The sequence below is a fragment of the Perca flavescens genome, chromosome 7, assembly GCF_004354835.1.
Source record: "Perca flavescens isolate YP-PL-M2 chromosome 7, PFLA_1.0, whole genome shotgun sequence".
NCBI lineage: Eukaryota > Metazoa > Chordata > Actinopteri > Perciformes > Percidae > Perca > Perca flavescens.
The window spans coordinates 33,171,026-33,181,199 of record NC_041337.1 but is presented as its reverse complement, the minus strand read 5'-3'; the positions used below and the strand labels follow the sequence as shown (position 1 = coordinate 33,181,199).

The following is a 10,174-nucleotide window of genomic DNA, read 5'->3' as shown; positions in this document are numbered from 1 at the left end:
AAAACGTGTCTTTGATATCCCGTGGTATGCAACACTGATAAAGCAATTATGTTTTTTAATATATAACAATTATGTTTTTTTCAATTTATGGTTTTTGCCACTGATGTGATCAGATTAATGTCCCAAGTGTCTGACAACATTATGGAAAGGAATCCTCTGGAGGTTGAGCTTTCTGTTAGAGTAAGATCCATTTTTCCTTAAACATTTTCTGAAAAAAAAAACACACCAGACTCCATGTAAGTAAACACATTTTTGCATCATAAAATACACAAAGTTGACAAACAAAATGAAACTATGAAAAAAAGCTGTTCGCCTTTCCCATCAATCACTTGTTTTGGTTGAAATTAACAGATACTCTACCGATTGAAAATAAGATGGATCTTTACATGCTAAAATTACTGTTTATTAATTTGGGTTCTGGTGGGTTGAGCCATACCGATCTATGAGGTTTCTTGTTTTAAAAAAAGCTGATTTTACTCTAAAGAAAATCCTCTCTGTAGGGATCCTTTATTTTATGTTGGCAAACACTTAGAAGAATAAGCCTGTCCTTTGAACTGTTGCAGCTCTGAGAGCTGGGGTGTTTGTAGGTCTGTCTGCTTCGCTGCTGCTTGTCCTCTCTGTCAGCATAGCTTACCTTTTGTGAAATGCCACTAATAAGACTTTGCTTTCATTAGTATAAATTGCATTTATAATAAACATTCAGTGTAATTAATTGAGAACATACTGTAGGGCTTTTTATTTTGTAGCACAAGGGAATGTGAGTTAAGAACATGCCGTTGGTCAATACTATGGGAATAATATAAACCAAATATCTTCATATAGTCATAATGGCCAGCGTGTGATTTAAAATTTGTTTTTCTTTTCTTTCTTTTTTTAAAGTGACAGCTTAAATACACATTTGCCTAGGTTTGGCACCTGTGAATTTAAGTCCTTGAATTTGTTTAACTTTTTACTGTTGTAACACAAATTTCTGTTTCAGCTTTGGATTCTGGAGAGTACAAATATATTGGAGAAATGCTCGCTTTTGCCATTGTCCACGGAGGCATCAGGCCGTCCTTTTTTTCAGAGCGTCTCTAATGCATGCTTGCCCATTGTCCAACTCCACCAATTAAGATTGAGGAGGTGGATGACATGGAAATTCAGGAGAAGTTGCAAAGGGTAAATGGTAGCACACCTTTGTATACCAGGGTGGAATGATTGCAGACATTCATCTGGTTAATTAAAAACAAACTGAATATTTTATAAGCAATTGATTTGAGAAATTTGTGTATGGCAAATTCAAAAATATAAATAAACATAAGTCTAAAATCTGAATAGTCAAAACTCTATTGTAGGGATGACATATGTGAAAAATCTAGCAAATGAGGACATATGGCCCAAGATCACTCTGCCCATCAATCATGTGTCCAAGATAAGGTGGAATGTGTGCAGGTGGTGGGAATGTTGTTTGGCTGTTAACTTTTGAATAGAAACACTGCATTTTCTGAGTATAATACTTGTGCTTTTACAGGTTGGAAGCGGAACTTCAGCAGTTTGGAATTGCTGAGGCAATAGCAAAGCATCCGGAGGTAATGAAACCTCTTTTTGTTGGAAGCCCCAAAGGTGTTGATATGGAAGACCTTCAGAACCTTTTCATGACATGAGACATGAGAACCAGGCTTTCATGTTCTGGAAAGACTGGCTCCTGGAGGTGGATGGTATGTTTTGTTTTGTATTATGCTATCCTCAAAATTGGTCAAATAAATGCTAATGGTATAGTTTTAAAGTCAATATTACACATTTTACCATTTAAGTTTATTGCTTAACATTTGCGCGGTTTTAAAGCGATGGCATATTGATAACTTTATTTTTCTGTTTTGCTTCTCCTTTAGAGGGAACTAGACCTGTGACCCTGCAACAAATATTAACATTTGTCTCAGGGGTAGACACCATTCCACTGCTTGGGTTTCCCTACCCACCACAGCTGGAATTCTTGCATGGCGACAATGACAGTAGGAGAGTGTTCCCAGAGGCCAACACTTGTCAAGTTGTCTTAAGGCTGCCTCTGCACACCTCTTATGACAACTTTATCCATTTCATGGAGTCTGGGATACTGCAGTCCCCGACTTTTGGAGTAATCTAGTCAATATATATACATATACACAACGTACCACTTCCGAGTTTGTGCTGCCGGATTTCATTTTTTTCTTTTTCTTTTTCTCCCCTTTTCGGATGCCTTCCGTTTTTTTTGTTGTAATTTTAAACTCTGCTCGATTTATGAGGACTATGGTTAACCTTTTCTCAGATCTCTGCAGGGTAAATCAAGACAGCTAGCTAGACTGTCCAATCTGAGTTTTCTGTTGCCCAGCTAAAAATACTTTGGAATGTACGTTTCACCAAAACAAGTTCCTTCCTGAGGATGTTTTGCAGAGGCGCCTTTGCTCTGTATGGCGTTTAGTGCCGCACCACAATGATTGTGATTGGTTTACAGAAGTGCCAGTAAACAAGAGTACTTTTCTATGCTATTAAATATAACTACTGTAATACTTATTTGTTGTCATTAATCGCCCTAGAACAATGAATCCTCTGTGGTTTAGGCATCTTACATTCACCAACACTGCACCAACAGTCCACAGTATTACGCTATACGCATACACAGCAAGTTGCACATCGGCACCAAACTGCAATACATTACGTCAATACAGTGTTTGAAAAGCTTTGAAACGGTGGTCAAATCAACGCCAAAATAATAAGCCAAAGAAATTAATTCTCATCTTAATCAAAGCCAGCATGTACTGCTAAAATGTTAGGGTGGACTTGCATTTTAGATGTGGAGCTACTAAATGAACACTGTCATTAGTAGTGAATATGTTTGTAAACCAGTGAGGATATTAACCTTTTTATCATTGTTTTGTAGATTAATCTAATAATACATTTTATTTATATAGCATACCGTAAAACCAGTAAGTAATAAAATCCAACATATAAAACAAGCCTATTAAAAGCAATTAAAAACAATAAAACCAGTAACTATCAGGTGAGAAATATGAGTACTTTTCTTTAGTTGGATGATTTATACAAGCAACGTGATCAAAAACATTGATTTGCCATCTCTATAGTTACGTTTTGCACCTTTTTTTTTTTTTAAATCTGAAATTTAACAATGTTTACAAATATGAGTAATTGGGTTTGCAACATTTATTTTTCTGAAACTCAGTTAATTAGAAACAAGGTGCTTATCTTTTCTCACGAGTTGTAACACTTGATCAAAGTACAACAGCAAAATATTTGTGCTGCTGTGGTTGTATTTTAAGAACTCGTTCTGGTAAATAAACTATCAATACTTCCCATGTTACACTAAAGCAGGTATGCTGAAAAATAAATATTTCAAACGGGGAGATTTGGATTTGTGTCAAATCTCCTGTAAGTGAAGTAAAGATGGATAGCACTGGTTATCATGCTACCTATTATCAGATTTCTGCCTTAAATGGTGCAACATCAATGCAACAAGTTCCAACAAGTAAAACCTAGATGTGTTTAAATGTCACATTATCGACAAATACATTATGACAAAATGCATGCCAAATATATAGGCTTTATCGAAATACACCTCATCTGTAAAGACGAAAGAAACCAAAAACAGAAGTAAGCACATGTAGCAGTTTGTGAGAGCAGCAGTTTTATTTACTTAACATACTGATGTAGTTTTCCAAAAAGAGCACTAAGGCATGGTACTGAATGGGGGTTTTTTACATTGAGGTTTTGTGGACTGTTTTAATGACTTGTCAGATCAAAAACCTAGTAGAGCTTAAAAGGTGAAGTAGGGGTGGAGTGTTAGATTGTGGTCAATACACATGTCACTTTATTAGTTAGTGGCAATTTCTTCTTCGTTAGCAAAGGGTGGGTGACATCTGTTTTTACAAATTAATTCTCATCTTAATTAAAGCCAGCATGTACTGCTGAAATAATGTTAATGTGGACTTACATTTGAGATAGAGAGCTACAAAATGAACACTGTCATTAGTGGTGAATATGTTTGTAAACCAGTGAGGATATTGACTTATCATTATTTTGTAGACTCATCTAATAATGTTATTTATATAGCATACAGTAAAACCAGCACGTATAGCATTAAAAAAAGATAAGCAATAAAACAAGCATCTTAAAAGCAATTAAAAACAATAAAACCAGTAACTATCAGGTGAGAAATGTAAGACTTTTGTATGTGGAAAGCTAATCTGAAGAGGTGTGTTTTGATAATTGTTTTGAATGTGTCCAGGTCAGTACAGACACGGACGGGTATGGGTAGGTAGTTCCAGAGGGAGGGGGCTGCAATGGTGAAAGCTCTGTCCCACCAGGTACGGTGCGTGGTCCTGAGTGGTGGGGAGAGGAGGTTAGTGTGGTGGTGGAGCAGGTCTGTGAGGAAGGAGCCTGGTTATGGAGGGCTTTGTGGGTGAAGAGGACTTTAAACTGGATGCGTTGGGAAACAGGGAGCCAGTGGAGGCTCTGAAGGACGGGAGTGATGTGATCACGTGAATGGGTGTGGGTGAGGAGACGGCCAGCAGAGTTTTTGGATGTATTCCATTCTCATTCAGTGCAGTTGTATTCATTTTATCTTTTAACAACATATTCATATCAGAGCTTGACATTCCAACTCAAGAGAAGGGATGTGTTTCTTAAAAAAAAAAAAAAACTTTACTCTCTAATGGTGAAGTTGCTGGATTGTCATTTTCATGGGGAAAAGGCAGACTATTTTCATTTTCAAGTTCTTTGTTGATGTTAGATTCCTTCACCTGGTCTGCAGTAGGATGCTTGCTGTTGTCTTGAGGACAATCCGTTAGATCCATTACTGCTGCAGCTGATGGCTTTGCTGCTTTCTCTATTCTTTGAAGTTTGTTCTTCTGTTGACTACATCTAACTCATTCTTCTTTTTCTCTTCTCCGGGGATGGAACATGATTGAAGATTGAAGGAACGTAGTCAGGTGACAGAGGGTTGTCACTCTTTTTCTCTAAAACATAAATACATAGAAACAACATCAGAATCAAAATCAGCTTTATTGGCCAGGTTTGAGTAAACAAACAAGGAATTTGACTCTGGTTAATCTTTTGCTCTAAAGTAGGCTAGGCTACAACACTCACTTAACTTATAAAGAATAAAAACAGAGGACAGTAAGAAATATATAAAAAAAAAAAAATACTCTTAAGTGTACAGTATAACAATACAATAGAACTTACCATTTAACAAAAAATATACAAAAGCGAGGGAAGGAAATGTGCAATATCAGTCAGTATAGTCTGAGATTTTATGATTTAAATATGAATACAGTGCTTCTTTGAGGTTAGCCAACGTTAGCCTTTGTAATCCACACAAAAATCCATGCCATACTGCATAGGTAGAACTTGCCTTTTCGTAATAACGAACGGTTGTGGCTAGAAAGGAAAGGAACGTAACGTAGCTAACTAGCTGTATCCCTACTAGCCCCAACGGTTAGAAACCGTTTTAGCCTTTTTGCTAGCTAACGTTAGCTAGCTACATAAATAAGATATTTCTGTTAAGTTACCTGATATGAAGTGGTCACAGCATAACCGAAATCCATTGTTTGTGGGCTCCCATGGCTCGGTTTGGTTCCGTCTGCTTCTAGCACGTTTTATGGAAGCAATCCATTTACTTCTTCTCTCGGGATCTTTAGCTAGGAATCTCATGCTATCCATTATCTTTTTTCCGATGGTTCTGGCATCCCGGCGCACAGCAGCTATCCACCATGCTGAATCAAGGCGTTTATTGAAATAGGCAGCAAATTATTTCCCTTGGGATCAATAAATGATCCATTTATCTAGCTAGCTATCTACAATAGGTGCAACTAGCTAGCTAGTAACGTAGCTAGCTGACTCTGGCTCAGCTCCGATGGCAGTGAGTGTTTTGATATTGACTGGTGCATGCTGGGATCGCGTGACATCAACTGCCGGAACTCTTGCTAGCTAACGTTAGCTCTTGCTAACGACAGAGTGAAACAACATAAAGCAACGACAGAGTGACACGACGCATAGCAACGACACATAGCAACGACGCATAGCAACGACAGAGTGAAACAACACATTGTCATGACACATGCAGCATTGACACAGCAAGACGACACGGTCAAACGACAAGGACAGACGACAGGAGTAAGTTGAGTTGACACAGACAAAAAGTTGAGTCATGTGGGCAATCACAAAGACATAGACAGGTAATAGACACATAGACATGGAAGACGACACATAGCATAGACAGACAGACATAGACATAGACAGTTAATAGACACATAGAAATGGAAGACGACACATAGCATAGACAGACAGACATAGACATAGACAGTTAATAGACACATAGACATGGAAGACGACACATAGCATAGACAGACAGACATAGACATAGACAGATAATAGACACATAGACATGGAAGACGACACAAAGCATAGACAGGTAGCATGTCGACTTAATTTTGGCACAAATGGAACCCCATACCATACATCTTGTATAAATTAATTCCCATTTATTCACAAGTTACATTTCAATAGACTTCATTATATTTCATAGTTCAGTAATGCTTTTAGTTTAACTTTTTAACATTAGTGCAACATTTTCATACAAGCAGCAACAGTTTCTGTGTCTGGCTACTTTGTGAGTTGAGAGTTGAGCAGCTGATCAGAAGAGAAGTGAGGAGCCTCTGTGGTCTCTGATGTCAGCAGCCAAGGTGAGAAAAGAGACACACATGAACAAGTTCATACTTGGAGTCCAGTATCTTAACAGTGTTCAGGTCCAACTGTCTGTGACCACCAGAGAAGATCAATAAAACCTGCATGTATAATTACATGAAGATGCTGCAAGGCACCACATAACAACTTGGACAGAGACATTCCTTCACAGCTATCCAATAAATGAAGAGCCTTGAGCCGTCCCATACTAAGTCCGTGGCTCCAAGCTGTTATTCCAGGAGGACTTTTGTCTCCGTCCAGTACCATCTCTCTGAGACCAGCAGTGTTTACTTTGGGGCAGTCCAGGCTAAATGTCCTGCACTGGAAGATTCATTTCTGTAGACTGCAAAGACAACGTACCAGGATTCACCTGGTGTTCTAGAAATGTCGCTGTGTTTATTTTTATCGGTGGTTAAACCCTGAGGAGAGAACTGTGTGACTTAGTACATTAGAGGGTCAAGAGAGAGGAAAATAGTCCCACACCATATTAGATAACTAAACACGTATTGATCTTTTACAAATCAGATAAAACAATGGATTGTCAATACATGTACATGTCAGGACTAAAACTAGTTGTGCCAAGTCCTCATGTGTTGTCCTTTTTCTTATTTAAAAAGCCTTTCTAACGTTGAGGCCAGGGGATTACAGAAAACAAATAGCCTGTTGGCCAATTCTGGCATTTTAACCCATGTAGTGTATAATCACGTGTTTTCTTAGTTTGCATTGTCCCCTTGTTATATAAAATGAATTCAATGTGTGGGTCCAGAAACATGTTGTATAAAGTTAAAAAGCTCAGTAATATAAAGAAATTCAAATGCATTCATCAACATGAAAATCACTAATAATTAAAACTATGTCCAATTTTATAACTCAAGATAAAAACTCAGTAAAATCAGACGGGATAGGGTCAGATGGGCCGTGAGGTCAGTAAATTAAAATAAAAAGGCTTTGACTTACCAATTTTAGTCACATTGAGTTTATTTGAAAAAATAATTCGCACATCCAACAATTGCCTGTGCAAGTGCACTGGAAAATATCACAAACTTGGAAAAAAGTAAAATCCCGCTGCGCTCTGCTCTTGCTACAGCATCGCCATTTATTAAAGAAAACTTGACGAAGGTCCAGAGGGACCAAAACGTTAGTAGCAAGAGCAGAATGCAGGATTTTCCTTTTTTCCGAGTCATATTGAGTTCAAATGAGAGGACAGTCTCGGTGCTAACCAACCGATAGTTAAAGCTATTTCTAAAAATCACTACCAGATCACCATCACGGCCTGACAGCCTCGGTGTCCTGATGAAGCTACAGTCTGCAGGACAAAGTTCATTAATGGATGAATACTCAGTATTCCTCTGCAAAGATCAGAAAATCCAAATTTTCCCTAAAAAAATCCATCTTTGAGAAGAAATGTCTTGTTGGTAAGGGAGCGAGCGTTGAGCAGAGCCGTCCTGACAGAAGCTTGGTCAGGAGGGGCTTCAGTAGAGGCAAGAGGCCGGGGGGGCAGGGGGGCCAGGTGTTAGCTCTCTGATGATACCTGCCTTCAGACACATGATGTCTGGGTGATCTGTGGCTTGGAATGACAGGGATGGGAACATGTTGGCCTTTAAGGAGTTCCACACAAGGAGAGCTCACTGTACAAGCAGCAAAATGTCCAGGTGAGAGAGATGGAGCAGAAGTTCTGAGTGAAGAGCCTGGAGCCGTTACAGACTTAGTCCGGGACTTGCTCCAAGCTGTTATTCCAGACTGACTAGTCTCTGTCCAGTAACATCTCTGGAAGATAGTGATGCAGGCTGCAGACCAGCAGATGTTCATTTTGGAGAACAGTGTCCAAAATTCCCCTTGGACTGATTCATTTCTGTACAACTTACAATGTGTCAGCATCTGACTGGATTTCATTGAACCTGGAACTTTTCCTCTGCAGTGTCCGATGAACTGTCTCTGTGTTTATTTATCCCAGACACTTCCTGAGGAGAGAAATAAATTGAGTTTAAACAGAAACATATTATACATTTGTAAAGAGATGAACATTTAAATGAAGAATTCACTACTGTCTTACCTGCAGCTGTTCTGATTCTTCTTCCTGTGGATTTTTATTCTTCTGATAAAATAGTGATATAATTTAATTACTACTAAAATCATTCCTACTTTCTACTGTACATACAGTAACATGGACTGAGTAATAACAGTAAAGAACATACCTGTTGGGGATTGTCTGCATTCGTTTTTCTTTCTGTAATAAAACATTACCAATGAAAAGCACCTCAATCAACAACATAATGATCTGCCAATTATATTATGTATTAAAAACATAAATGTTTAACTTGTCTAAATGCCGAATCATACCTGTGTCTTTCTTCTTTTTGAGACGCCACACCAAAAACAGAGCTATTGCGAGTCCGACTAAATAGGTCACAAGCCCCCCCACAATGGCTTGCAGACCAGCAGATGTTCACTTTGGAGCACTATGCCCAAAATTCACCTTGGACTGATTCATTTATGTATAACTGACAATGTGTCAGCAACCAACTGGATTTCAGTGAACCTGGAACTTTCCTCTGCAGTGTCCTATGAATTGACTCTGTGTTTACTTATCATAGCCACTTCCTGAGGAGAGAAATTGAGTAAAGACATGAAATGAAGAATTCACTATACATACAGTAACATGGACTGAGTAATAACAGTAAAGAACATACCTGTTGGGGATTGTCTGTATTTCCTTCTCCTCCTGCATCAAAACATTACCAATGAAAAGCACCTCAATCAACAACATAATGTTCTGCCAATTATATTATGTATTAAAAACATAAATCGCTTTAATTGTCTAAATGCCAATCATACCTGTGTCTTTCTTCTTTTTGAGACGCCACACCAAAACCAGAGCTATTGCGAGTCCGACCCCTAGCACAAGCCCCCCCACAACGCCGCGGCTCACATTTCCTGAACTTTGTTCTCCACATTCAGCATCTGTTGAAGCAGTTCCTGGTTTTATCAGCTGAAGATCCAATGATTGACATCTGGAATGATAGAGGGACATTTTGACAGGACCATGTGTAGGGAACCATGCTGCTGTTGGAAGAGTTCAGGTGTGTCCATGTCTGATCTGAAGCTTCACTTACTGTGTGTGTGGCTGACACGATGTCAATAATGTCCCATCAGAAAATGTTCCATCTCTGCAGTCAGAGCACTCAGTGTCCCTTAATGCTGTTCCTGTACAAATGATCCCGTTCAGTTTACATATTGTGAAGAGAACAACGTGTTCTATGACATCTTTACATTTCATCAGATCTGTCTGATCTCCTTTCAGTGGATTTAAAAAACTATTTGTTGACATTTTTGAAGCAAAATACATTATTATTGTTATTATTATTATTATTATTATTATTATTATTATTATAATATACAACATTTATTGTTTCAAGTCCAAAAATATAATCTTTCACAAGCTTTTCATATTTCAGGAAAA

The 10,174-nt window shown here is 38.2% G+C and overlaps 2 protein-coding genes and 1 long non-coding RNA gene across 5 annotated transcripts in view; 1 reads left to right on the top strand and 2 right to left on the bottom strand.

Moving 5' to 3' along the window:
• Positions 1-2,243, top strand: LOC114559307 (G2/M phase-specific E3 ubiquitin-protein ligase-like). 3 transcript variants are annotated; one of them, XR_003693057.1, is made up of 3 exons: positions 1-24; positions 1,511-1,697; positions 1,872-2,243. XR_003693057.1 is itself a non-coding variant. In XM_028583904.1 (2 exons), exons 1-2 carry the CDS (start codon positions 1,640-1,642, stop codon positions 2,120-2,122), a joined length of 309 nt encoding a protein of 102 aa, XP_028439705.1. In that variant the 5' UTR covers positions 1,209-1,639; the 3' UTR covers positions 2,123-2,243. The 3 variants fall into 3 exon arrangements, 1 of the variants encoding a protein (XP_028439705.1); XR_003693056.1 differs by lacking the exon at positions 1-24 and adding an exon at positions 325-1,158; XM_028583904.1 differs by lacking the exon at positions 1-24 and having other exon boundaries at positions 1,209-1,697.
• A 2,670-nt stretch (positions 2,244-4,913) lies between these two features.
• Positions 4,914-5,781, bottom strand: LOC114559314 (uncharacterized). Its single transcript, XR_003693066.1, has 2 exons — positions 5,541-5,781; positions 4,914-4,988 (listed from the first exon to the last, which is right to left on the bottom strand). It is a non-coding gene; the product is annotated as an uncharacterized LOC114559314 (long non-coding RNA).
• A 2,065-nt stretch (positions 5,782-7,846) lies between these two features.
• LOC114559304 (tumor necrosis factor receptor superfamily member 14-like) overlaps positions 7,847-10,174 on the bottom strand; it is a 29,078-nt gene continuing 26,750 nt past the window's right edge. The window contains exons 4-8 of the mRNA XM_028583902.1: positions 9,828-9,918; positions 9,550-9,725; positions 8,910-8,941; positions 8,768-8,809; positions 7,847-8,675 (exon numbers count right to left, since the gene is read on the bottom strand). Coding sequence (XP_028439703.1) covers positions 8,604-8,675; positions 8,768-8,809; positions 8,910-8,941; positions 9,550-9,725; positions 9,828-9,918 — 413 coding nt within the window. The 3' untranslated portion in view covers positions 7,847-8,603. The remainder of the gene's footprint in view (positions 8,676-8,767; positions 8,810-8,909; positions 8,942-9,549; positions 9,726-9,827; positions 9,919-10,174) is intronic.